This window comes from Chlorella variabilis (assembly GCF_000147415.1).
Source record: "Chlorella variabilis unplaced genomic scaffold CHLNCscaffold_9, whole genome shotgun sequence".
NCBI lineage: Eukaryota > Viridiplantae > Chlorophyta > Trebouxiophyceae > Chlorellales > Chlorellaceae > Chlorella > Chlorella variabilis.
The window spans coordinates 260,561-285,841 of record NW_005435079.1 but is presented as its reverse complement, the minus strand read 5'-3'; the positions used below and the strand labels follow the sequence as shown (position 1 = coordinate 285,841).

General features: G+C 62.4%; 10 protein-coding genes across 10 annotated transcripts in view; 6 read left to right on the top strand and 4 right to left on the bottom strand.

Moving 5' to 3' along the window:
* Positions 1-278: 278 nt before the first annotated feature.
* CHLNCDRAFT_145276 (hypothetical protein) lies at positions 279-3,089 on the top strand (the record flags this gene model as incomplete). The annotated part of the gene is made up of 13 exons (XM_005848001.1): positions 279-482; positions 567-651; positions 733-817; positions 929-968; positions 1,137-1,222; positions 1,324-1,398; positions 1,604-1,668; positions 1,781-1,822; positions 1,943-1,989; positions 2,096-2,167; positions 2,297-2,422; positions 2,498-2,863; positions 2,952-3,089. The coding sequence occupies 13 exons, from the start codon at positions 279-281 to the stop codon at positions 3,087-3,089; spliced, it is 1,431 nt and encodes a 476-aa protein (XP_005848063.1).
* A 974-nt stretch (positions 3,090-4,063) lies between these two features.
* On the top strand, positions 4,064-5,134 carry CHLNCDRAFT_10741 (hypothetical protein; the record flags this gene model as incomplete). Its single annotated transcript, XM_005848000.1, has 3 exons — positions 4,064-4,366; positions 4,534-4,685; positions 4,828-5,134. Coding segments are annotated over 3 exons (762 nt in total), but the record flags the coding sequence as incomplete, so codon positions are not given.
* A 550-nt stretch (positions 5,135-5,684) lies between these two features.
* CHLNCDRAFT_57716 (hypothetical protein) lies at positions 5,685-7,306 on the bottom strand (the record flags this gene model as incomplete). The annotated part of the gene is made up of 5 exons (XM_005847838.1): positions 5,685-5,847; positions 6,008-6,107; positions 6,225-6,786; positions 6,961-7,082; positions 7,168-7,306. The coding sequence occupies 5 exons, from the start codon at positions 7,304-7,306 to the stop codon at positions 5,685-5,687; spliced, it is 1,086 nt and encodes a 361-aa protein (XP_005847900.1).
* A 244-nt stretch (positions 7,307-7,550) lies between these two features.
* CHLNCDRAFT_57715 (hypothetical protein) lies at positions 7,551-11,387 on the top strand. Its single transcript, XM_005847999.1, has 15 exons — positions 7,551-7,657; positions 7,894-8,066; positions 8,185-8,210; positions 8,325-8,415; positions 8,538-8,677; positions 8,768-8,882; positions 9,007-9,079; positions 9,231-9,341; positions 9,653-9,760; positions 9,872-9,989; positions 10,081-10,190; positions 10,280-10,415; positions 10,575-10,605; positions 10,732-10,863; positions 11,021-11,387. Exons 1-15 carry the CDS (start codon positions 7,607-7,609, stop codon positions 11,208-11,210), a joined length of 1,605 nt encoding a protein of 534 aa, XP_005848061.1. The 5' UTR covers positions 7,551-7,606; the 3' UTR covers positions 11,211-11,387.
* Positions 11,388-11,586: 199 nt separating this feature from the next.
* Positions 11,587-15,007, bottom strand: CHLNCDRAFT_145272 (hypothetical protein; the record flags this gene model as incomplete). The annotated part of the gene is made up of 7 exons (XM_005847837.1): positions 11,587-11,701; positions 11,840-12,124; positions 12,237-12,339; positions 12,690-13,358; positions 14,051-14,383; positions 14,651-14,756; positions 14,888-15,007. The coding sequence occupies 7 exons, from the start codon at positions 15,005-15,007 to the stop codon at positions 11,587-11,589; spliced, it is 1,731 nt and encodes a 576-aa protein (XP_005847899.1).
* Positions 15,008-17,693: 2,686 nt separating this feature from the next.
* Positions 17,694-18,965, bottom strand: CHLNCDRAFT_57714 (expressed protein; the record flags this gene model as incomplete). Its single annotated transcript, XM_005847836.1, has 3 exons — positions 18,819-18,965; positions 18,695-18,720; positions 17,694-18,525 (listed from the first exon to the last, which is right to left on the bottom strand). Coding segments are annotated over exons 1-3 (993 nt in total), but the record flags the coding sequence as incomplete, so codon positions are not given.
* CHLNCDRAFT_145270 (hypothetical protein) lies at positions 18,952-20,385 on the top strand (the record flags this gene model as incomplete). The annotated part of the gene is made up of 6 exons (XM_005847998.1): positions 18,952-18,971; positions 19,240-19,366; positions 19,463-19,525; positions 19,653-19,843; positions 19,995-20,134; positions 20,279-20,385. The coding sequence occupies 6 exons, from the start codon at positions 18,952-18,954 to the stop codon at positions 20,383-20,385; spliced, it is 648 nt and encodes a 215-aa protein (XP_005848060.1).
* A 337-nt stretch (positions 20,386-20,722) lies between these two features.
* Positions 20,723-22,558, top strand: CHLNCDRAFT_145269 (hypothetical protein; the record flags this gene model as incomplete). Its single annotated transcript, XM_005847997.1, has 5 exons — positions 20,723-20,753; positions 21,000-21,279; positions 21,414-21,510; positions 21,629-21,943; positions 22,151-22,558. The coding sequence occupies 5 exons, from the start codon at positions 20,723-20,725 to the stop codon at positions 22,556-22,558; spliced, it is 1,131 nt and encodes a 376-aa protein (XP_005848059.1).
* A 1,325-nt stretch (positions 22,559-23,883) lies between these two features.
* CHLNCDRAFT_145268 (hypothetical protein) lies at positions 23,884-24,455 on the top strand (the record flags this gene model as incomplete). The annotated part of the gene is made up of 3 exons (XM_005847996.1): positions 23,884-24,078; positions 24,149-24,238; positions 24,330-24,455. 3 exons carry the CDS (start codon positions 23,884-23,886, stop codon positions 24,453-24,455), a joined length of 411 nt encoding a protein of 136 aa, XP_005848058.1.
* Positions 24,456-24,488: 33 nt separating this feature from the next.
* Positions 24,489-25,281, bottom strand: part of CHLNCDRAFT_57713 (expressed protein) — a gene marked incomplete at its 5' end in the record, with an annotated part of 2,846 nt that continues 2,053 nt past the window's right edge. Inside the window, 2 exons of the mRNA XM_005847835.1 lie at positions 24,489-24,998; positions 25,093-25,259. Coding sequence (XP_005847897.1) covers positions 24,893-24,998; positions 25,093-25,259 — 273 coding nt within the window. The 3' untranslated portion in view covers positions 24,489-24,892. The remainder of the gene's footprint in view (positions 24,999-25,092; positions 25,260-25,281) is intronic.

Below are 25,281 nucleotides of genomic sequence, written 5' to 3'. Positions count from 1 at the left end.
AATCGATGCGACTGCTGCAGACCTCTGGCTCGGTGAGCCAATATGCTGGGTCTTTGCGTGGGTGTGGCCACCTGAGCCTCAAACGGCGCCCTTCGCGACTGTCTTTGTTGCCAGAGTGCTGCCGCGGGGCTCCTCACTGGTGCACCTGGGTGCCTTTGTGGGCGGCGGGCGGGCACCGCGCCCTGCCGCTGACCGGGGCAGTGTCGGACTGCAGGGCCCACAGGACTGCCTCCCTGGTGCAGATGAGGGCGCTGCACACTGCAGTGGGCAGCGCCAGGATGCTGGGGCTCAGCCCCGCCTCCTGCCGCCCCCGCCCAGCCAGCTCTGGCAGCTACCGGCGGTCCACGCCTGTGCGGGCTATGCTGGAGCAGTGGGTGACCCAGGAAGACGGGCGTGTGCGCTCCAATGCCACTGCGGCTGCTGCAGCAGCACCCGAGCAGGCGGTGAAGCCGGGGGACGATGACCGCACACGCTTCCAGCTGGTGAGTGTTTCGTCGCACTAGCCCTTGGTTTGCCCACACTCCATTGGCTTGTTCTCTCCAACTTTATCATGTGGTGCAATGCAGCACTTCAGCGTAGACATGTGGAGGTCGTTCTATCCGAGTCGCTGGTTAGAGGCCAGCATCGATAACGAGGCGGCACCACTGCAAGGTGGGCAAGGAGGGACGGCCTTGATGGCAGGCGCTGCCAAAAAAGGCAATGCTGGTGCTCAGCCATCCCTTTGCTGCGCAGATCGCATTCAAGCGTTCACCGACACGCTCTCAAACGCGGTCAGCACGGCGGGCATCCTGGGGTCCACCGACGCTGCCAGGTTCTGGTGCGACCGAGCTGCGATGCCACCTTGCAGCTGCGGTCTTGAGCAGCACATGCACAACTGCATTCTGACCAAAACACAACCTGGCCTGCTCTCCTTGCCATCATTGTGCAGGGCCTATCATCTCACGCGTAGCGGTTTCTTCATGATCCAGGTGAGGTGCTGCGCTGGCGTGCGTGTTGTGCTCCACGCGGCGCCAAGAATGGCAGCCGGGATATGATCGTGTCGGAGCGGCAACAGGCCTGGAAGGCGCAGTTGGGCTCGAGGCGACAGGCCCACAGCCCGGGGACCCTGCTGATTCGTGTCCCTTGCCGTGGTCCAGGGGGTGGCAAGCCTGCTGGCAACCCGCCAAGCCATTGGGCAGAATTCTCAGTCCCAAGCTCTTACTCGCTTTGAGACGATGTTCAGGTGGGCTGGGCCCTACATTTAGAACGCCATCTGTCCGCTTGTGCTGCACCATGTGTGCTCTCATCAGAAAGGCCTCCGCCCGTGTTCCTGCTGCCACGCAGGCGTGGCTGGGCTGGGCCGCTCACAGAGGCGCTGCTCACATTTTACCAAGATTTCGAGAACATCAAGGCAGGGGCGTACTCGCTGCCATGGGACATGATCACACTTGGCCATCGCCAGGCTAACCCGCTGTTCATTCTTCAACGAGCCTCCGCGTTCATTCGCGAGGCCACTGAAACCCTGCGCCGCAGGCAAGCTTACCAGCGTCTGTCATTGCCCGTTGCGGTCAGCGCAGTGGCTGTACACTCACTTACCTCCATCTTATAATCTGGCCTGCTGCAGAGATGCTGGCCAGCCGGAGCAGATTTGGCTGCGGTCCTCCCTCCTGCCCGATTACTTCCAGAACAGTGAGACAAGCCGTTGTTTTTGTGCCCAGTGGACTCATGTGTGCATTCAACTGAATATTGGCAAGGGAAGGTCGGCGGCGTCATGCCTGCACATACCCCGCCATTGCTGCAGCCTTCCACTATCAGACCGACGGCTGGCTCAGTGCTGAGAGCGGTGAGCCCTCAAATATCGATGCATACTATAGCCGCCGGTGCCGCCGGTGCCTGCTCACAAGGCTGCTCCTGTTCCTCGAGCTCGCCGCCCTCCGCCACCCCTGCTGCCTGCTCCGTGCAGCCAAGGTGTATGAGACGTCCACTGAGACGCTGTTTGTGGGCCGCCAGGTGTGGCTTGACGAGACCTGTGTTGACGATGGCCGATGGCAGCCGATTCCAAGCTGCTGAGATAGCAGCAATGCAAATAGAGTCCATGTTGCGCTCATGCCTGCAGGATGCGATGCAGCGCAGCACGCTGGTGCCGCTGCGAGAGTTTATGGAGGGCAAGGACGCCTCGCAGCTCAAAGTGGGTGAAGGGACAGGTTGGCGATGCAATGGCTGCAGCTGGGTCGCATGACCTGGGGGTTGCTGAATCTGTGACCGTTATCATGGCGCTGTGTTTGATGTTCACGCAATCTCCCTGCTGTGCCTGCAGGCGCTTGAAATCGGCGCGGGAACGGGCCGCTTTGCCACGTTTGTCAAGGACAACTATCCAGCCCTGCAGCTCACCGTGTCGGACCTGTCGCCCTTCTACCTCTCGGAGGCCAGGAGCAACATGCAGGTTCCATTCTGAGTTCATGTGCCTGCACATGCCCTCCCCTCCCGCGTGCCCATTCATTTCCCCACATGGCTGCAGTACTGGAAGAAAATGCGGGCCTCGGATGCGCAGCTGGGTGGCCTCGATGGCACGGGCGTGACATTCCTGCAGACGGCCGCAGAGAAGCTGGATGTGCCTGACAGCAGCCAGGACATTGTGTATGCCGTCTACCTCTTCCACGAGCTGCCCGCAGACGTCCGCAGGCAGGCGATCAAGGAGATGGCGCGCGTGACCAAGCCCGGCGGCATCGTCATCCTGACCGACAGCGCGCAACTGGGCGATCGCTTGGTTTACGACGACACGCTAGGCAGATTCTCAGACTTCAACGAGCCATTTTACTGCGACTACATCGCCACGCCGCTGGGGCCGCTCTTTGAGGAGGCGGGGCTGCAATGTGGCATCAAGGTATGTCGTGCGGGTGCAATCTGCCCGGACAGTTGCAGCCACCTGCCGCATTGAACTCACGGCTGGCGTGCTTCTTGTTTGCCTGCAGCTTGTGGCCAGCACAACGAAGACACTGTCCTTTCGGAAGCCGGTGGAGGGAGACATGTTTGCGCTGGGAGGCAATGCGGCAGCCGCTGCCACAGCAGCTGCAGCAGAGGTGGCGGCTGAGGCCCAAGAGGACGAGTGAATATGCTGCAGAGGTTTTGTGCACGTGCAGGGCGCTTGCTTCTGCCCGCTGGCTGAACACCCACAGCGTTCCCCAGCGGGATGCCGCTCAGGCGGCCACATCCCTGAAAATGAATCTACCAGGCGATCTAATGTTCATACTTCACATGTTGTGCAACATGTCATACCTCACCTTGTTGTGCAATATGCCCCCATTTTATGCCCTGCATCCAGCACGTTTTTGTTCATTTGATCTTTTCTCCAATCCCTCCTGGCATAGCGCCATGTTGCTTACCCCGCCAGCCTTCCCTGTTGGTGATGCCCAGCGATTGCCAATGACCCCATCCCAGCTGCATCAACTGTTCAGTTTGTCCGTGTCAGTTCAGATGAAAATCGTTTCGAGCGATCGGCGGCGGCCTTGTGCGGCGCCGGCAGTGGCGGCAGGTGCATCGGGCTTCAAGCAGCAACCCACCAGCGAGCCCACATTTTAACAACCGGGTTCTAGAGTCGATGACGTAGTACTGAGGGCGATCGGGGATGGAATTGCTTGATTGCTTGGCTCACATGATCGACAGTGCGAGAGAGCGGCCAATGTACCAGGTACACCAGCACACCCACGGCAGACAATCGCAATCGACAGAGTGCCGTTCCCCATGCAGAGGGCACCTCTGGCACCACTGCCACCTGTCTTGCAGGTTTTGCTTCTGCTTCTTTGTACGGGGTCATCATTTGAGTTGCACTGATCTACATCAGTCGCCAGGCTGGGAAGTTTTGTTGCAAAACTGCGTCGGCGCGCAGCAGGAGCTCCTCTCTCTGTCTCTCTCTTCCCCGCCCCTGCGGACGGCGGCAACTCCTCGCTGGGCTGCTGGCAGCAGGGGACAAAGGCACTGTAGACACTTCGCTCCCTCGACCAAAGCGGCCTGTAGCGGCCTGTAGCGGCCTTCAGCAGCAGCGACGCAGGGGCCGGTGGTGATGCCAGGCCCAAAGTGGCTGTGGGGAAAGGTGGGGGGCTGGGCACGGCGTGCGGCGGCGGCGGTGCTGGCAGCCGGACCCGTCCCCCGCCACGTCGCCCTGTGCATGGACGGCAACAGGCGCTACGCCCAGGCCCGCCACATGCGCCAGGTGGAGGGCCACACGTTTGGCTACCGCCGCCTGATTGACGCACTGGAGTGGTGTCTGGAGCTGGGGGTGCGCTACGTCAGCGTCTATGCCTTCTCCATCGACAACTACCGCCGCTGCGGCGAGGAGGTGGACACTCTGATGGCATTGGCCGAAGAGAAGCTGGCGCACATGCTGCAGGTGGGTGTGGCAGGTGCAAGGTGGGCCGCTTGGGTCCATTGCCGGATGTGCCGCTTGCATTCCTTTGCCCGTCGTTGTGGTGCATCTGCCAGGGTAACGTCTGCAACGAGGTGGGTGCTACGCTGCTTCCCACGCACTGCGCTTGCCGACACCTTGCTTGCCCGCAGGAGTATGACGTGCTGGTGAGGCATGGCGTGCAGGTGCGTGTTGTGGGCGACCTGAGCCTCGCACCGGCAGCGGTGCAGGTGGCTGCGACACGTATCATGGAAGCCACCGCTCAACATGACCGGGCTGTGCTCAACCTGTGCTTCTCATACACGTGCGTGCCCGCGGAGGGGAGGACCTAACAACGAGTCGCTTGCTGGGGCGGTTGTGCAGGCGTTGGCTGTGCTTGCTGCAGGTGTGGGACCTGGTGGCGTTGCTTTTGCAGCTGTAGATTGGCAGTTCCTAGCTTGTTGCAGGGCATCGGAGGAGCTCCAGCGAGCGCTAGATGACCTTGCTGCTCACCCAGCGCCCAGCAGCAGCAGTGGCAGTGGCTCTTTGACGGCAGCAGGCCTGGATGGCCAGCTGTACACACGTGGCTGCCCGCCGGTGGACCTGCTGGTGCGCACCAGCGGCGAGACGCGCCTCTCCGACTTCCTGCTGTGGCAGTGCCGCCACGCGCTGCTGGTGTTCACCCCGGTGTTGTGGCCCGACTTTGGCTTCTTGGACCTGGTTGCTGCCGTGCTGGAGTTCCAGCGGCATGCGCCCCGCTTGCAGCGCCTGCGCCACGCCGCAGAAGCCCAGGCAGCGGGCACGGGAGGTGCAGTACGAGTGGCAGCAACGTGCGGCACAGTGGTAGAAGCAGCAGCAGATGAAGCAGCAGACCAAGGGTTCTACAAGCAGCTGCAGGCAGTCAGTGTAGCACTGCAGAAGCGGCAGGGCTCGCCCCGCTCAGTCGCCTCCCCTGCCTCGCCCAGCAGTCCCAGCAGCTGCTCAGAGGAGTATGCTAGTGCGATGCCCGCAGCAGTAGCAGCAGAAGCGACCGATACGTTAGTCCTGCTGCGGCATCGACCACCGGTGGCTTCAGCTGGAGCGCAGCAGTACCAGAGCGGGGCCATTACGTAGCCGGGCAGGATCTATATATAGTAACACCAGCAGATTCCACTCATTCATTTTGACCATGCTTGTTGATTTGCACTGCATTCATAATCAATGTTTCATTTTTTACTCAATGATGCGCAATGCACAGATTGTGACAAGCGGCCGAGCTGGTTGGCTGGTGGACAACGGCTCCTGGCTGATGATCACACATGCCTATGCTGCCTTGCTGCCTATTTCACGCCTCCATCGCCTCATCTGCGTCGCTCTCTGTCTCGGATGCCTCGTCGCCAGAGGCTGCTTCGATGCTGTCACTGACGAAAGCGATGTGCTGCATCCTGATGCCCAAGGTCCAGGCGGCCATCAGCAGCGCCTCGGCCCGCCCGTGGTCCTTCTTGCGCCTGCAGTCCAGCGAGCGAGCATTAGAGCTGAAGAGAGATTCCAGCCACGAGCAGATACAGGCAGCACGCCTACTGGTGCATGTGTTGCGGCATTTCATGGCTGAAGTGGTGGCGGGCAAAGTGCAAGCGAGATGGAAAGTACGGCATTTGCTGCGCTCACTTGAGAAAGATTGAGGCGGTGGGCAACAAGTGGCGTGCCAGCGCGATGCTGCCATCCTTGCCCTGCTTCTTCAGCCCCATGGCCTGCTTCCAGGTGCTGGCTGCACAGCCAACCAGAGAGTTGGGAGGCGGTGGGGGATTTGTCGCGGAGGCAGCACTGGAAACAAAAATGGGGGTCCAGGAGCAGACACACGCATGCACCACGTCACCTTGCTCACCTGGCACACGGTGATAGGGGATGCCCTGGGCCGCCAGCAGCCCATTGAGCAGGCCCACCGCAAAGCCGATGCCATACCAGGCATACTTGCCGCAGACGTGGCCGGGCATGGAGTACTCCACCACTGCACGAACTACCGGCGGCAGCTCTGGTGGACTAGCCTGGCCGTCACCTAGACCGAGGCTGGTGACGCTGCTAGTAGGGACACTGTTTCCGCCATTTCTGACAATCTCCTCTGCTGCTGCTGCTGCTGCTGCTGCTGCTGCTGCTGCTGCTGATTTGCTTTCTGGCTCAAGCTCTGAGCCATTGCCAGCATTCTCCACCGTCTTGCTTCTTCTTCTTTTCCGTGTAGCACCAGACTCCTCTGCCTCCTCAACTTCCCAACTGCGCCTGATGCTGCTGCTGCTGTCCCCGCTGAACCCCAGGCCAAAGGCCCCGGTTCCGGCCGCCATGTCTGCGTAGCGCTGGAGGATGTGGATGAGGCCCTCGGCCTCGGGCTGCCGCTTGTCCCGCTTTCCGTACTTCCAAACTTCCACCGGCATGTCGTGCAGCTCCACAGACAGCTGGTCCAGCGGCGGCAGCGACGGCACAGGCAACGTTGGTGCTGCCTGCGGCGGCGCCCCATTAGCTGCTCGGGTGTTAGCTGAGCTGGAGCTGCCATCAGAACAGTCGCCATCAACGCTGCCGATTGCTCCTGCCGCAGCCTGTGCCATCGCCGGCGGGTTGAGCCAGCTCACCGCTGCCACCGCGCCGCCTATGTCGGGGTCCACTGCCAGCAGCACCGCCCGCCGCCCCGGCTGCAGCAGCTCGGGGAAGATGGGCGTCTCGGGTGGTGCCCGCTCAAAGCTGTACATCACCTCTGCAGCGAGCGAGGCGGAGAGGCTTGGCATGACGGCCACAGGGTGTTACACGCTGAGTGTCGCAAGCAGCATGGTTCCCCCCACCTGGTTGCGTGGCCTTGACGGCCTTGCTTCCGGCGGAGTGGCACTGGAGCAGCAAGCGCCTGCCGCCGCCTCGTGGAGCGGCAGCGGCTGCGGCGGCAGCTGGCGCCAACCGGCGCGCTACTAAACACGCCAGGGCCATCCTGTGGCTATGCTATAATGCCAGATGCAGATGGGTCCGATTGAAGGTCGCACTATGTTCGGCTCAAGGCTGGCAGGCATTCGCCTTGTCTGGCTGTTTGAGAGACTGCCAAGGCAGTCGAAATGCCTAACAATTGAAATGAGTTAGATGATGAGAAGCCAACTCACGCTGCTGGCCAGGCTGGCTGACCGGGGTTGGTGTGGGGGAGCCGTTTCGGCCGCTGCTTTGTTGCTTCCGGTGGTCCCTGGCTCAGGTGTTGCACTGTGCAGGGCGGGTGTTGGGGCCTGTTCGCAGTGCGACATGGTTTCTCTACACACGACGGCTATTCTAGCTGCGCTGGCTGCTGTCTGGGTGAGTGCGAGTTGTGTCGACCGAATGCATGGGCACTCGCGCCTCCTATCCACTGCAGACCACGGGTTCCTGCTGCCGCCGCTGCCCGCCGCCTCTGGCCGCCCCGTGCCTGCCGTTGGGGCAGGAGCCTGAAATGCATGCGAGGGAGGGACCTGTTGGGAGGAGGTAAGGCGGAAATGCCGCTCCACCCCATCGTTGGCATGAACAACGTGACGTCCCCGCCACCTGTCCTGCAGCTGCTAGTGGTGGGGTTCCGCATTCTGCCGCGCTGGCGGCTGCGGCACATCCCGCTCGTCAAGCCCCTGCCGTTTCTTCTTGGCCACCTGCTCGTGTTTGTCCGTCAACCCCTCCACGAATGTTACAAGCGTTGGGCTCGGGAGTACGGCAGCATCTTCCTGGTGTTCTTTGGGTGAGGGCTGGTGTGGTCGCTGGGGGTTGCGGGCTGGGACATCAAGCTGTGCTGTGGCTAATTCCATGCGTTCTACCAGCCTGCTCCACCTGCCTACCCATTCTTTGCCTCCTTGCAGAAAGAACCCCTGCGTCGTCTTGACCGGTGGGTTTTGATGCCGTAGGCTTTTGGTTTTATGATGTGGCATTGACAGTGGACTGGGCTGGCCTGCCTTACTTGCCCTCCCTCATGCCCTCCCTACCTACCTCTCAAAAACAGACCCGGATCTCATCCGCCAAGTGGCGGTCAAGCACTTTGCCAAGTTCCACGACCGCCCATCCATCCTCTCCGCCATCGGCTCCGCCAGCTCGTGCGCACCCGCTCTGCAGCTGCGCAGCCTGCTACCCACTTTGCGCTCACCATCTGCTCAGTGCCGCGTCTAAATCATTGACACTGCCCATGCCTGCCATGGGCTGCTGGGATGCCGTGCAGCAAGAACAAGCGGCTGACGGCACTTCGGTCGGGCTTGCTGGTCAGCCGCGGCGGCTTGTGGGGGAGCCTGAGGGCCGCCATGAACCCGCTCTTTCATACCACGGCCCTGCACAGCTATTCGCCCATTATGAATGACTCAGGTAGGCAGTCGGGCAGGGCTTGGTGGTTTGGGTGGCAAGGGCGCCTGCCCTGGCGTAAGGTACTCACGGGTTCACGCCTCATCCCTGCAGTCGGCCGCCTGCTGGAGCGGCTGGAGGGTGCAGCGGGCAGCGGCACAGTGCCGTTGGACATTCACATGCTGCTGGGACGCACGACTTTGGAGGTCATTGGACGAACGGCCTTTGGGTGCGAAGGCAGCGGCTGGTCGTGCCGCTGCTGGCGACGATGCATGGTGACAGCTCACATTGGCAGCATTGCAGCGGTTCGATTTACTCACCCTGCTTGCTACGACACCTCTCCACTTGTGCAGGGTTGAGTTCATCACAGACGGTGAGCGTGAGGACCGCCAGGCGGGGCGGCCCAACCTGGTGGCCGCAGTCAAAGTGAGCATTCAAAGCACGAGCGATCGGGGGCCTGGACGCGGGTTGGCAGCACTGAAGCCAGAGTAGGGGCTGGCCGTCTCCATTTGCGTTAAGCTTTTGCTGTGTTTTTGTCTGGTCACTCCGGTCCTGCCCGGTCCTTGCCCTGTTCCAGGTGATCTTTTCGGCTGGCGGCTTCATGCCAGGACAAGGCATCGGCATCCTGTTCAGGATAATGCCAGACTGGCTGGAGCCGGCGCTGTTCTGGCTCTTTTTCACCATGGTGGTAAGCAACGGCCGGGGATGGCAGGGTGGAGTACCAGCTCTCTGTAAAGCTGTCTGTGGATATACAGCCTGTGCTCATGTGCTGGCCTGCAGGGCGGGCTTGCTAAGAGGCTCGAGTATGCCCGCACCACCTTCATGTCCACGGCAGATCTACTCATTCAGGCAGGCCGCCGCCTCCGCCGCGCACTGTCAGCCTGCTGCTTGCCATTGCTGTGGTATGTGCGAGGCCCTGGCACCCGCCAATAGGATCTCGTGGGCGACCCCTGTTTGACCAGCGTCCGCCTCCACTGCCCCTGTCGTGTGCCCCTGCAGGCTGCAAAGCGGGCTGCGCTGGCGCGGGGGGATCAGGTGGTGCTGGTGGAGTCGGACTGGCGCTGGTGGTCCCTGTCTTCCGTCTTTGTGCAGCAGAACCCCTATAAAGTGAGTGTTAGGAGGCAGAGCAGGATGCACTGGGAAGTTTGCAAGCCGGCAGGCACAGGGGTGTAAGGTGGTGTGCAGCGACAGCTGGTGTCTGCTGCGCCCTCTGTGCAGAACGTCACCCCCGCCCCAAACAGCGTAATCGACATGCTCATGCGTGCAACCAACAAGGAGACGGGGCAGGGCTTGAAGGACGTCCAAGTGGCAGTGCAATGCAACACTCTTATTGCAGGTGAGCTGCTCGACCCGGTCGTCCGTTGGGGCATGCATGCTCCTGACACCCTGGTCTCACGATGCGCTCTTGTGTTCTGCTTGCCCTGCAGCCGGATATGAGACTTCAGCAAACGCTCTAGCATTCACAATCTACTGCCTGGCCACGCACCCCGAGACGGAGGCCCGGTTGCTGGACGAGATTGATGCCTTTGGCGGCAAGGTGGGGCCAGAACCTGAGCTAACTCAGCACATGCCAGCCTCCCTCTGCCCACGCTTTTGTGCCTCATCCCCTCCTCGCTATTAATGCAGGAGCCGGGCCTGGATGACCTGCCCCACTTTCCGTTCGTGGAAGCGGTCATCAACGAGTCGCTACGTCTGTACCCGCCTGCCCACACCACCAACCGCGAGTGCACAGCGCCGGGCGGCTGCACACTACTGGGCGCCGGTGGGCAGCAGTACCACCTCCCGCAGCACACATGGGTGCGCTGGGTGGCTGCCGCCTTTGCCGCCTGTCGGTCTGGTTTGCCTCTTCTGCACCCTGAGTCGTGTACTGAGCCCTGAGTCGTGTACTGCCTGCCGTTGGGTTGTTGGGCTTCGTTTGCAGGTGCACTTCGCCATCTTTGCGCTGCACCGCAGTGAGCAGCACTGGGTGCAGCCAGCAGCCTTCAGGCAAGCAAACTTTGTTTGCGGTAGATACTTGTGCCTACAAACCACCTCCCCAAGGTGTATCACTTAGCAACACCCTCATTACTCGGCTGCAGGCCGGAGCGCTTCCTGGATGCAGAGGAAGCCTCCAAGCGCCACCCAAATGCCTTCATGCCGTTTGGCCTAGGGCCCAGGATGTGCATTGGCTACCGCTTTGCGCTGCAGGAGCTGCAGATTGTGTTGATCAGGTGGGTCACTCGGGTAGTGGCTGCGGGTTGGCATGTGTGTGTGTGTGCAAGTGTCTCCCTGTTGCTGCAGGCACTGGGTTACCCAGCTGCAGGGCTCAGCGAATCAGTGGGAGTCCCACGCTCACACGGTGCTGGCAGCCCTCTGCCCACCCTGCAGGATCTATCAGCGCTTCACCTTCCGCCTGGCGGCCGAGCAGGTGCAGCCGCTGCCGCTGCGGGCTGGCCTCACGCTCAGCCCCAAGGATGGCCTCTGGGTGACAGCCCACCAGCGAGCGGACGGGGGCACAGCAGCGTCTGGCACCACCCCGCGGCCCTCTGTGCCAATGGCCGCTACAGCTGCTGCATAGCCAGGAACCGCAGCTTGGCTGGCAGCGCAGAAGCAAGGACCCCGATGCCAGTGCTGCTTGTCTCTTCGCTGTCCTGTATACTGTACAGTACGCTCTTTGCAAATTTGCCACCTGTACGTTTTCGACCTGTGCTACCTCAGTGTGGCTTTGCAACCATTTTGCAACACCCAAGCAGGCCAGAGCAGCATCAGCAGCGGCATCGGATAACAATGGCACCAGCAGGGACAACAGCAGGTGGCACGGCTGAGGGCTCCGTTCAGAGGCAGGCAGCATGCGCCACACCAATAAGCCCCTCAGGGCTGTTGGATTGAGGAATTGGAGTGGAAGAGAAGGTGGGTGGCGGGTTTTCCTTGCCGTGCGAGCGCTGGCAGGCCGTTCACCAGGGCGGGGACACCGGCCCAGAGAAGAGGGCCTCCTGCTTAGCGACGCATGTCCAGGTCCCTGTCGACCCATCGCATACCGCATGCTCGATGTTGCTCAGGGCCTTGTTGCTGCAAATAAGGCGGCGCAGCAAGGCAGCTTGTCGGCATCAAAGCATGCGCCTGGTTGATGGGAGCAGACGCTGCATGCGGCCGGCCGCAGGGCGGGATGCAAATCACCCTCCAGATGTCTGTTGACAAACCACTCACTTGGGACAGATGAGCGGCACGGGGGCGGAGGTGCAGTATGTGGCGTATGCAGGGGTGTCCTTCAAAAAGTAGGAGATCACTTCGCAGCTACCCATATTGCAGCCTCCCAGCGCCCAGGTGTTGCGCAGCTGCGTCAAATCGCCCAGCTTCTGTTCATAGGTCAGCTCATCAGGCACGCCACAGACGTAGCACGCCTTGCCGCACTTGAAGGCCTTGGTAAAGTTTCGCAAGACCTGATCACCGGGGCAGCTCACAGAGGCTCCGGTGCACAGTTCGGGTTTGTCACTGCAGGCAGTGGCAGGGCAGGCAGGGCAAGCAGGGAAGGGGGTTAGGCACCACTCACAACCGCGGGCGGCAATGGATGCCCAGCTGGCGTCATTCCCGGCGGCGAACCCACCACTTGTCCGCGGCCGCCCTGCAGACGTGGGTCGAGGGCTTGAAAGCGTCTGGGCCGCAGGTGGCCGCAACTCCATCACAAACTTCTTCCTGATCGCACACACCTGCAGATTGGATGGCATGGGGCAATGGTGAGGTGGCTCAGATGGGCAAATGGCAAATCAGTGAGTCACAACGAAAAAGCTGCATTTCAGTGATTGTCCCAGAGCTGGGTGTCTTTTGGGCTCCCGCCGGTAGGCTTCAGGGTGCCTGGCGACACGGCACCACCGCAAGGCGATAGGCTGGCGCGCAAACACATTGCCGCCCCAGTCAGTGTGCCCCAGTTTCTTGCATCTTCAACCCCCCCCCCCCATTGGTCTCATCACTCGGCTGAGACCAGCTCCAACCATTTGACCGCAGCACAGCAGCACACGCGACGCGTGACGGCGCGCGCAGCAGCGGCAGCGTCACACACCTGCGGCTTCCCGGCACACCGTGTCCTTGGGCAGCACGATGTCCTCGGGGCAGGCTTTGCCAATTCCGTCACACGTCTCCTCGATATCACAGAGGCCAGCCTGGGCGCGGCACACGACTGAGCTGTTGGCGACGGCATCTTCGGGACACTGGGCTTCGCCACGACACAGCTCGGGAAGATCGCAGTCGCCGCTGGCGGCGCGGCACAAAGTCCCCTCGGGCAGGAAGGTGTCAGATGGGCAGGCAGGACCTTCCCCCGAGCAAAATTCAGCCGAATCACAGGCGCCAGCGGCGGGACGGCAGATGGTGGTGGCGTCGGCAAAGGGGTTGGCGGGGCACTCCAGCGAGTCGCCAGTGCACACAGCGGGCAGGGCACAGACGTCAGGAGCATCCCGGCAGACGGTGCCGCGGGCCGCGGGCCGGGTGGCGCAGGTGCCGGCGGAGCAGAAGCCTTCCACGCAGGGGCGGTTGAGCGCCAAATAGGAGCATTGGCCGTCGCTGGTGCAGCCGTTGGGGGTGCCGGTGCCGGGGCCTCGGGGGCACGTCGCCAGGTCGATGACGTTCTCGCACACGCCACTCACAAAAGGCGTGCCCTCGCCCGAGCAGCTGGTGGCCGCCCCGCCGCAGCAGCGCCCCTCCTCAGTGCAATCGACAAAGCCGCCAGCCTTGCCTGTGGATGCATTGGCAGAAGCATGGATGCCATTGTGGGCTCAAGCCGGGAGAGGATGCTTGAGCAGGCAGCAGTTTTTGGCCTGCCTTTCGTAGCGTAGCGAAGAAGGCGAAGGCCTCCGGATCCCGACCATACTGGTGTTTGGCACACCCATTTCACGGCATTTCACGCTCAGTTTTGCCTTGTTGGCAACTCTAATTTCCTTGCACCGCATTTTAAGACTCGATTCCGGTTCATTAAACCTTTGGGAGCATTTCTGTTGCGAATTGGCCGCGAAAGAGTGCCAGACCACGAAGATTGAGGGGCGCCAACGTGGCGCCAGCCTTTCGCCGCCTTTGTGTCCTCCGGCTGCCGCAGCCACCCACATTCCTCCACCTCTTTGATTCCCGCCCCATCTGCCCTCTTCCCCCACGCTGCATCTACGACTCCTTTCAAGGGGGTCTGCATCCCGGGGCAGGCAGGCCCTCTCGCGCGAAAGCACGATTATGAAGTAGGAAGGGGCAGTCGGCCTGGGCTGCTCAGCCCTATGCTCTCGAAACGGATGCACCAGATGTAAGTGCATGCCCTGCTCCGCCGCCCTGCTGCTGGCCCATGCCGATGCATGCGAGGGCCATGGCCAGCACCCCTCACCCCTGCCCACACCTCGCTGACCGCGGGGGCTGCCACATCCAAGTGGCACATGCCATGCTCACCATCGTGGGTCTGGATGGTCAGCATGGTGGCGTTGGTAGGCACCGAGTAGACAGCAGATGTTACTTCGTTGCGCTTGTTCTTGCCTAGTTCGTACAGGTCCTCGGGTGCGGTGCCGTTGTTGCAGGAGCCGTCGACCAGGGAGCAGTCCAGAGGGGCGATGCCGTCGGCGGTTGAGCTGCGGCAGCACATCCAGCTGAGGGCGGAGCCCTTGCAGCCGGCCACGTCGATGGTGATGCGCAGGCTGGTCTCGCTGGTGATGGGGTCGGTGTAGCGGGTGGCGCCAGTGCAGACGGCACAGTTGTCGGTGCAGTCGTAGGAGCAGGTGGGGCCTCCTGCACAGTGCGCAGAGCGGAGGGGGAGGGGGGTTGGGCGGCGGGGTCGCATCAGCGAGCTGGGTCAGCAACTGGACACCGGCTGCAGTGGCGCAGACTGCAGGATCGCTGGTCGGTTGCCCCACAGCGTTGCCGCCCATCCCTCCCTACACACCCACGCCCACACCCACCCACCCACCCACCACACCACGCACACCACCTGGCCACCCACATTGGCCAGGCAGCTTGCATTATTATTGCAATTGATTGTTCCTGGTTTTCACTCACCATTAAGTCGCCTCCTGCCCATCATGGCCTTGGGCAGGTAGGAGTCAGAGGCGCCTGCAATCAGCCGGGGGCCCAAAGCCGCAGGGGTCACTAGGGGGTTGACGCCCTTGCGGCACGCCGGGAGGGAGGTTCCACTGATGCTGCCCAGCCGGGTTTGTTGTGACAGGCGCAGCAGGGAAAGAGCCCTCTTCCCAGTCCTCAACCCCACAAACTGATCAGAAGACTCCTCAAACCCACTGTGGCGTCGCCGGCCGCACGCGGCGGTACTCTGCTGGGAGCCAGCTGCAGTGGCGGCAGCAATGGAGACAATCCCCACTCGCCTGAGCAGTCGGCACAAGCCAGCAGCAGGGCCGCCATTGCCACGCAAAGCAGCCTGGACAAGGTGATGGGTGGGTGGCGGGAGGGCAAAAAGTGGGTTGGGTGTGGAAGGCTAGGTTGGCTGGGGACAGCCCTGTGCGTGGAAATAGAAGGCGGAATGGAGGCAAGGCTGGCTTCGCGGGCTTTTGAGGCGCCCAAAGCGCGCAGGACCATGTCGTACTAGAGCACGCTTCAGGACTTCGACTGGTCACATAAAGGGGGGAGCTTCAAGGCTCCCAAGAGGGCATGCACGAAGCAACAGACGGTTCCCCGCCTTGATTCAGAGTGAAAACCAGAGTGAAACCACTAGTTCCCCTCAAACACAGCCGCAACCGCCGCCAGTGGCCAGCTGCGGCAGGCTTTCCTGGGCGGGTTGATGTTGGAATATCATAATTCTGGAGACAGTGCTTGATGAACTGGAGACAGTGCTTGATCAACCTCATGAAGTTTCGTGCAGTAACTCCACCCCTTTCCCGTTGTCGCTTTGCCCCCCGCCTTTTGGGTTCGACCCCAACTGCTAGTTACAGCACTGGAACCCCTTGCCCCTCCACCTGCAACTGTGCGGTACATTTTGCCGCAAAGAGGCCCCCTTATCTGTTGCTGCCTGGCTATAGCATATCCGGCTCACACTGGCTCATTGTAGGACCAACAACAGCACAACAAACTCCACCTGGGAATTCAGCTGGCCGTGCACGGGACGGCCGTGGCCACAGCCGACCCATCAGCTGCGCGGCTGCTGCTGATGCACACGCGACCGGTCCTCCCAGCGCTGCTCCCCCATCAGCCACACGCGGTTGCTGCTCTGCAGCAGGGCAGGGCCGCCAGGCGGCGGCGGCGTCAGGGCATTTGCAAACTCGCAGTTCCCCGCCCCTCCTGCACATGTGCTGGCCCGCCGTCGCCTGCCGCATCCCGTATTCACGTCAGGTGCTGCACAGCCAAGCCCCGTGAACCTGCCCAACCCATTGCCCACCTGCATCGACAGGTCCTCATCGGCACTGTCGCCCGTGTGCAGGCTGAGCAGGTCGGCGGGCGTGGCGCTGGGGCCCAGCAGGAAGCGCCAGGTGGCGGCGTCACACACTCCACTCTCAGGGTAGCTGTTGCATGCCTGCAGATGACCATGACAGCACGAGGCAGGTAGGTACAGCTGCAGGCCGCAGAAAATGGTGGAGACCCACCCTGGTTGCAGGCTTTCGCCAGCAGCAAGAAACATGCCCTGCCACCAAGTTTTGCACGCACCTGGCACGTTTTCAGCGCTGCCATGGTGCCGTCGCCAAAAATCCACCACCGCATGTCGTCCTCTGCGGAAACCAGGCACACGAGCGATCCAGTGGGCCAGCAAAGGAACCAGCATGGCAGCCGCTCACCACAAACACTGTGTGTCCTCGTACTCCCCCACAGTGCTTCCTTCACCTCACCCAACCCAGCTGTGGTGGCCACACACCTGAGGGATAGTACCCCGCCCGCTCCAGGGCCACGTGCAGCGCATGCACCTCACGACCGCCGTCGCCGTCCATGAGCACGGGCCATTCTGCACATAGCACGACACACAAACACATAGCGGCCCGCAAGCTGCTTGCATCCTGACCAGGCACTGGCCATCGTGCTGGATGGCATGTGAAAACTACTATGGGAGCGGCATGCTCACACACACACACACACACAAATGCCGCACCTGTGTAGGTCTCCTTGTGCCCCACCTCCACCTTGGCGCTGACCTGCTCCGACCCAGCCCCCAGCTCCACGGTCTGGCTCACAGCCACAGTATCGCTGACCACCTTGCCACCAGCTGCATGATAAGGGAGAAGCGGCAGTTGTGCAAAGCAGCATAGCAAGCAAACCGTCTGCCAGCATTGAATGCATAAAGCCAGGCCAAGCCAAGCCAAAGCCTTGACGAGCGCTTTCAAGCTTCACAGATTCTGACCCACCTGCAACGGTGTCGGTGACAGTGAGCTGCTGCACATCCTGCAGACTGCCCTCGCCATTGGGCTGCACCGTCTCGCTAAAGGCAGCGCTGAACAGCTCCGCATATGCAGGCCTGGCTGGGGCATCTGCCGCCGGCTGCTGCATCTCGGTAGTGCTGCTGGGCTCGGCCTCCGCTTTGTTGCCGCCCAGGATCGACAGCCCCGGCACATTGAGCATCATGTCGGCAGTGAGGTCGCGGGTGGCCTTGGGCTGCAGCTCCGGGCCTAGCAGCTTCACCCAGGTGGCCTCGTCGGTGATGCCCGTCTCGGGCAGGCCCTCGCAGCACTGCCGCCGCAGAGCGACACGCAGGCAGGCAGTGGGAGCGCAGCCGCAGCAGTCAGTTGTGCACAACGGTGAGCAAGCCACGTGACCAACCTTCCCCACTGATTTCCCTGCCAGGCCGCTTCCTTCTTCCTCCCAACCATCGGTGTACGGCCAGCCGCCGCCCACCTGCATGGTCATCAGCGCGTTCATCGTGCCCTCCCCAAAGAAGAAGACGTCGATGTCGTCGTCGCCTGGGAAGTAGCCCAGGTCCACCAGCGCAGTGTGCAGCTGCAGAGCATGGCGAAGAGATGAGGCAGGTGCTGAGAGGGAGTGGGGGGCAAGGAGTGAGGCGTAGAAGAGACGGTCGGCTGGCACAGCTGCCCTAGGGCCGTCACCAGAGCGCGGCAGCGGGGCGCAGCGCTGGACGGCCTGCCTCCAGCAGCGCACGTGCCTGGTTGACCCAAAAGATGTCGTCAGCGCCTAGGGTGAGTGGTGGGGGCGGTCCGTGGGATGCCTCTGCATCCGCCTCGGCGGCGGCTGGCTGGGGCGGTGCTGCCACCGGCTGCTCCACTGGTGGAGCCACTCCTGGCTCCTCCACCGGCGTTGCCGCCAAGCTGCTGGCAGCGGCCTCAGCTTGCACAGCAGCCCGCCGCTCCTGCAGCTCAAACATGCCCACGCCCTTGAGCACATCTGTGGTGTCCACAGCTGCCACCGCTGCCGCCAGATCCACGGCATAAGAGGGCAGCTCCGAGTTGCTGCCCGCTGGCCATGCCGCGCTAGGGCTCACCACGCTGCTGCTGCTGACGCTGCTGGGGGCAACGGCAGGCGGGGGGGGCTGCGCTGTGCTGCCGCCAGCACCGGCCTTCATGGCATCCACAACCGCCTTGACCTGCTCTGCAGGGCTCACGGCGCTGCCAAAGCTGGTGCTGGCCAGCGCAGCGGCTGGCTCCCGCGCCGCAATGGCCGCCTGCTGGCTGCTGGCCATGTAGCTGCTGGTGCTGCTGGCGGCCGTGGCGGCGGCGCCTGGCTGTGCAGCTGCCGCCCCGCCGCCGGCCTGCCCGCTGTTGAGCTGGGCCAGCACATAGAGCAGCTGTGCACGCAGCTCGGCAGCCTCCTGCCGCAGCGCCGCCTCTGTGGCCTTCCATTCCAGGCGCTCCTCGGCAAAGCGCTGCTGCTCGTGGTCTGCCTGCTCAAGCAGCCGCTCGTACATGGCCGCCTGGCGCTGCCACAGCTCGTACTCGCGCGCAAGCAGTGCGTCGCCATACGGCGCTGGTGGCGCGGAGGCAGACAGGCTGCGAGGCAGGAAGATAGCAGAGGCAGAAGACAGCCTAAAAAAATGGGTATGGGTGCTCGAAGATGAATCAGGCAGCCAGGCATGTGGCATAGAACGGGTTTGTGAACAGCGGCGGCAAAAGCAGCGTCCAGCGGCGGCGGCAGCATCAGGCTCAGCCTGCCCCTCACTCGGATGCGCCTGCATCATCATCCGCCTGCACGACAGCCAGGCATGTGGGGCGGCAGGGTGAGGCGGTGGCTGGGCTGGGCGGCACGGTGCAATGCAGGGCTCCGGGTGTGGGCGGCACATCACCTTGGACGCCCGTGCTCGTCTTGCGCAAACTACAAGAGCGGGAGTGAGGGATCTCGCACTCCGTGCAGAGCGCGCAGAGCCGATCGCTGGCTGCGGGGCTCTCCCGAGCAGACGGCCTGTTGCTGCTTTCTGCATGGTGCTTCGCTGGGAATGGTGGGGTCCTCAGGCAGCAGGGGAAGCTCTTCCCCTGCAGTGCCACCATTGCCGGCCAGCTCGGATTTGGCTGTAGGATCCTGTCCTAAAGCGCCCTGCGTCCCCAGAGTTCGTAGAGCAGCAGGGAGGCACAGAACCAGCGCCAACCACCCCAACTGCCGCCTGGGAGTCCACGCCGCGTGCGGCAACAGCAAACAGCCGGCGCAGCCGTTGCAGCAGCAGAAGCAAGTGGCAGTGGCGCCGAGAGTCAACGCTTTGCAGCCTGCAGCCCCAGCGAGATGGCCGAGTCCGCTCAGGCCGCCCAGGCCTCCGAGGAACTAGTGGCCAGTAGGGCTGGTGTGGTCCTGGGCTACGTCGCTAAACTGAAGGAGAACGCAGCTGCCAGCTTCAGGGAGGTGAGTCCGCCGCGCGGCTTGGGGCGTCAGCGCCCGCGCCACCGCCGCCGCGGCTGGCCACAAACCTGCCCTGCCTCCTCCCGCTGTGCGATGCAGGCCAAGCCATGGTCCGAGGTGCTGGACCGCACCGCGTTTGCTAAGCCCAGCGGCATGGCGGAGGTGTGCTGCCCTGCGCAGCTGGCGCCGGGTCGCGTGCCTTGTCTGCGGCGCCATCCTGGCTAGCTTCCCTGCCCCGCTGCTGCCGACGATTGTCTGGGCTGCCCCGCCCTGCTATCATGCTGCGCAGGCCACCGGGCGCATGCGCAAGAATGTGGCCTACTTCAAGGTCAACTACGGCATTGTGGGGCTGGGCACCACCGCGCTGGTCATGTTCCTCAACCCCTGGTCCCTCATTGTGCTGGCCTTTCTGGCCCTGGTCTGGGCCTACTCGTACATTGTGCGCAGCACGCCCTTTGTGATCGGCGGCCGCGAGCTGAGGTGCGGGCCTGCAGAAACAGCGCCAACCAACCTGTCACGCCAGCCATTGAAGCCATCCTGCTGCATACCGGCAATGGTGATGGATGGACGCTGGCATGCCAGCACCCAGGCAGCATCCATCATCTGCACCCTCACCTTGCACACCCTGCAGCGATCGCGAGAAGTTCATGTCGCTGAGCGGCTTCTCGCTGGTGGTCATCTTCTTCCTCACCTCTGTCGGCTCCACTCTCTTCTACGCGCTCGGCCTCTCCATGCTGCTCATAAGCGCGCATGCCGCCTTCCATGTGCCCGGTGCGTGGTTCGGCATGGAGGATGTTCTGAGGGTGGGGCTGGGGGCCGCAGCAGTGGCAGCATGCAGTGGAGGTGGCCAGGTCGGCATGTGTCGCTGTGTTGTCCTGCCCCCTCCCACCCCCCATCCCCGCCCCCGACCCGCAGACGACTTGTTCCTGGATGAGGTGCCGGAGCAGTCGAGCGGCGGCTTCCTCAGCCTGCTCACAGGCGGCAGCAAGCCGGCTGCGGCGGTGGTGGCCTCGGTAGTCTGAGCCCCGGCAGCCGTTGTGCGGCCCAAGTTTGTGTGTGCATGACTCGTGCCTGGTTGCGGCGACCGCAACGTGGAAAGACTAGACCGCTGCTGATGCCGATGCGCCGCTGCGGCACCCTACTGCGGCTGGTCCGCGGGGAGCTGACTTCTGGGGTGTGGTTCCCACCACTGCTCGGTGCCGGGTGTAACGCTTCCTTGTCGCTTGGCCCACCATCCTGTCTGTCATGTGCCTTCTTTCATTCATTGACGCTTGACGGTTATGTTGTGCCTCGGGTGACAGAACTAGACTGGGGAGCGGGGATTTGCTGTGGCCATTCACCTAATAATGGGGGGCGGCGATGAGCGCGCTGGGCACGATGTGGCGGGGAGGTGGGGGAAGCACCTGAAAGTAGCATTGTGCTACCCTGTTAGTCATCAATGGCAGCTGCACACTGTTCTTGTAGCTATTCAGCAGCGGACACGCGGCTTCGACGACTTGTGCAGAGCGAGTGTCCTTCAGCTGCAGCGGGTGCAGTGGGGCGCGTTTACATCTTTACCTGGTACTCGTCGCCCGTGACCGCCTGCAGCGCCGCTTCATGCCCGCCAGCAGCACTGCCCGCCGCCTCCGGCTGCCAGTTCCGGTCACCATCGTCACCGGGGCACTAGCAGCCGGCAAGACGACCATGGTGGCCAGCCTGCTGCGGTGCAAGCCTGCCAACGAGGTGTGGGCGTGTCTGCTGAACGAGTTTGGGGCGGCTGGGCTGGACGCGGCACTGCTGGAAGGCGAGGCGGCTGCGGTCAGCGGTGGCGGCAGTATTATCATCCATCAGCTGGCAGGAGGCTGTCTGTGCTGCGTGCTGTCCAACGTGACGCCCCTGGCCATCGCCCAACTGTTGCGCCGCGTCAAGCCCGACAGGTGCGACGGCGCCCTGCTTTTTGGGGGGCATTCCACGTGACCTGCCCTCAGCCAAGCCGGGGCAGCTTCGACCTGTTTTTGCTGCCTGAAACAACAATGCTGCTCCTGACAACCGTCCATGCTGCTCGTGCCAGGTTGATCATCGAGCCCAGCGGTCTGGCCCACCCGGCCACCCTGCTGGACATGCTGCAGGGCGAGCACCTGGGCAGCTCGCTGGCGGTGCAGCCAGTGGTGTGTCTGGTGGGTGGCGGGGGGCTCTGGTACCATGCCGTTGCCTGCGACAGTGTTTTGCATGTACCACCTGTTGGATCATCGACCTTTTGCCAACTTCATGGGCTGCTTGGCGCAGGTGGATGCCACTCAGTTTGTGGGCGGCACCGGCCAGCCGGCCTGCCTCTCCAGCCAGCTGCTGGCTAACCAGATCAGCGTGGCAGACGTGCTGGTGGGCTCTAAAGCTGATATGTGCAACAGTGACACGCTGCGCGCTTTCCAGCGGTGGGCTGAGCAGCTCTTCCCTCCCAAGCAGCTCGTGACGACAGCGAGGCACGGCTGCTTGGCTGATGCCGTCACTGCCGCCATGTTTCCTGGCCTTACGGCGAGCAGCGGGGATGGGGCCCAGCAGCCAGCAGCAGCAGCAGAAAGGCAGCAGCAGCAGCAGCAGCAGGTGCAGCGACCGTGGCGCAGTGCCACAGGCTTGCCCTGGCTTAGTAGCAGCGCAGCCCATGACGGCGTCAGCAACGAAAGCGGCGCCCAGCAGCAAATGTTTCAGCGGCGAGAGGTGCAAGATGCGAGCAGCACCCATGCCGCCTGCGGCTGGATTTTCAACCGCAGCTGCCTCTTTGACCGCCCACGGCTGGTGGCTCTCCTGCAGCTGCTGGTGCCCAGCTGCCTGCGGGTGAAGGGCGTCTTCCGTATGGCGGCGGCACGATGGGAGGCGGTGTCGGCTGCGCCCGGGCCTTTTGCAGCAGCAGCAGCAGCTCCGGAGACAGAAGCAGTAACTGCGCCGGTGGCTGTGGAGCTCCGAGAGATGGCGTATCGCGCCGATAGCCGGGTGGAAATCATTCTGGGCATATCAGCGGCGACGTCCCCAGCGGCATGCCCCTCTGGCGGCAGCAACAATGACAGACGCGAGCAGCAGGCGTCGAGCTCCAGCCTGGCAGACGACGCCAGCAGCGTAGAGCTGCGGGTAGCCAAGGCACTGGGCGCAGCAGCGGCAGGGGACTGGGCGCTGCTGCAGGCGCTGTTGCTGGCGACCCTGCAGGAGGCCCAGGGTGCATGATGGCTGTGCGGTGCATACACTGCGCTGATGTTTGCTGGTTCGCCTTGTAATCTGTAACACAGTTCAAAAGCGACTTCAGAAGGGGTTGGTGCATCACCCGACAGCAGGTGCTGCGGCGGGCAGGCCCTGAATGGCAAGGAATGATCCATCAGGACCCCGCTGCATGGGAAGCTCCTGCAGAACTGCTGATGGGTCGATACTGCCATAGAGGTGCGGAAAGAGCGGCGCCTCGGCCAGCTGCTCGTCATCCTGCTGCTGGTCCTCCTGTCCCCCACACAGCAGCCCCTTGCTACTCGTGTTGCCCACCGGCGCTGCCGGCTCGTACTTGACCTGCAGAGAGCATAATGGGCCTGTTTGAGTCTTCCAGCAGGCAGGTGGCTCCGCCGCCGTGATTCATAGCGGCCAACCATGAGCCCCCACCTCGGCGGTGAGCTTGGATGCTTCCAACACTAGCACAATCCAATCTCCCGTCGATGACGTATAAAAATGGTTGGCGACCGTCAGGAGCAATGAGGGGTCACCCGTGAGATGAATGAAACCATCCTGATTGTAGCTGCAGGTCACATTAGGTAGTGAAATCTTCGCAACAGAAGGTGAGGGTCACCCATGCAGAGGCACCGCAGCGGCGGAGAGGGTGGCGGTTGAGGGTGGCGGCGCCTGGGCGGAGGGGCCCACACTTGACCGCCACAGCAGCATCATCAGCAGATCTTGCACGCCTACGTTGAAGAAAAATATGGCTTGGATCCTTGCTTGCAAGCCTCCCACTCAGAAGCCATCACCATGTGAAACAGGAGGGAGGCCATGCTTGCAGCCGAGCCAATCGTGTCTTGGGATGGCTTGGGCCGGCATGCAGCGGTCCGTTTATTAAAGCCCCGTTTGATTGATCATTTCAGTGCTTAGGTGTCTGCCACGTAGGCCCCGAGATGAGCCCACACCCAGCGCCCAGCCAACTGGTGCAAAAGACCATGGTTGCCCTGGCACCGCTGGCCCAGAGCCCGGCGGGCAGTAGCGTACTACCACCTGTTTCACAGCGAGGTACTCCACCACTACGCGTCCCACACAAGCGTGCAGCGGCACCCCGGCAGCTTAGAAGAAAACCACGCCCAGCAGCCGCAGCAGCCAGCTCGCACGATGAGGTGAGCGCGCACGAGGGGCGGCAAGGCCCCGACGCTCCGACGCGGGCGCCGTCCACACAGAGCCACCCTGCGGTCTTGGCACCTGCCACTCCATAGTCATCGGTTCCCTGTGGGTCAATGTGTTCTTGTCGCTGTGTTCTTGTCCTGTCCCCCGCTGGGCCTGCCTAGGTGGAGCCGGTGCCGCCGGCCATGCTCTCCCGCCTGGGCAGCGAGGACGAGCTGCTGGAGGAGTCGCAGTGGATCGCTGCCATGATCAGCTGCTGGTTGGACGAGGAGTGGCCTGCAGCAGAGCTGGTCGAGGTGCACGCCAGCCTGGGCGCTGCGGCTGGGCAGGCATACTTCAGGCTGCGCCAGCCGGAGGGCGGCCAGGAGGGCATAAAAGAGGTAATCCAACCACAAGGGCGGCAGCAATGGCGCTGCTTGGTGTGCTAACCTTGTACACGTCCTTCCACAGATGGGCGACCTGGTGCTGGCGCTGGCGGGTGAGCTCATGACTTTTGACTTCTGGCCGACATTTACTGACGCTTTCTCCGTCAGCAATAAAGTAAGCGAGGCAGCGGTTGGCTGGAGGGGGGGGGTCATCAGGTGCAGATGAACTCAGTGGCCCCTCGCTTCCTGCCCGCCTGCCTGTGCAGGCTTGTGAGTTTTTGATGCTTCGTCAAGGCTGTGCCGTGTGCTGCACCAGCGAGAGCGACAAGACTGCCATTGCTCGCTACGAGGCACAGTTGCAGCAGCGGCCGCAGACACGTGATGCGGTGTAATGAGGCTGCGTCCATCACGAGGCTGCTTCCATTAACGAGGCTGCTTACATCGGATCTTGGGCTGCGTTTTGAACCGTTGAACAACATGCATGTAGACAGAGGTGGCATGTTGGTCGGCCGTGCAGTGCAAAGCAGTGCACGGTCGCTGATTTGCATGAAGAACAGAAGAAGGAGAGAGCAACGCATAGCAAGGAGTAATACAAGATCTAGGTTTAACAAGATGGGCTTGAGTGGGAGCAAGTTATTCGTAGAGGGTTGACTTTTTAAAAAATGATGAAAGCAGGAACACGAGGACCTTGAAGTCAATCCGGTCATGTATTGCGTGCCCAGGTTTGCTGTGCGCAGCTCGACGGTTGGAGCAGGGGCACGGGCAGTATCGTTAAAAACACGCTATATACTCACTGGCTCCGTGCTCGGGCGCACAGGGCTGTGGAGAGTCACTGGTGCGATGTGCCCGCCAAGATGCGGCAGAAGGTGCGGCGGGCCGACAGCTCAATGTGGTATGCCAGCCCACAGGGGATGGCTACCTTGAGCAGCAACGACCTGCAGGAACAGGCACACAGGCAGAGTAGGGTGACTGATGTCGATCTCCTCTGCTGGGGTTTGTGACATCGGCACAGCATCGAATCGACCCCACCTGCCGGAATCGCCCAAAAAGCAGCCGCTTGCTGCTGCTGCTGCTCCTGGGCCCACCAGCGAGCAGGTCTGCGCCGCTGCACCCAGCAGCTGCACGCATCCTGGCTGCACCAGCGCCTTGAGCAGCAGGCTGCCCACCACCATCAGGCACTGGCCCACAAACTGCACCTGCAAGAAAAGCAACACAGCA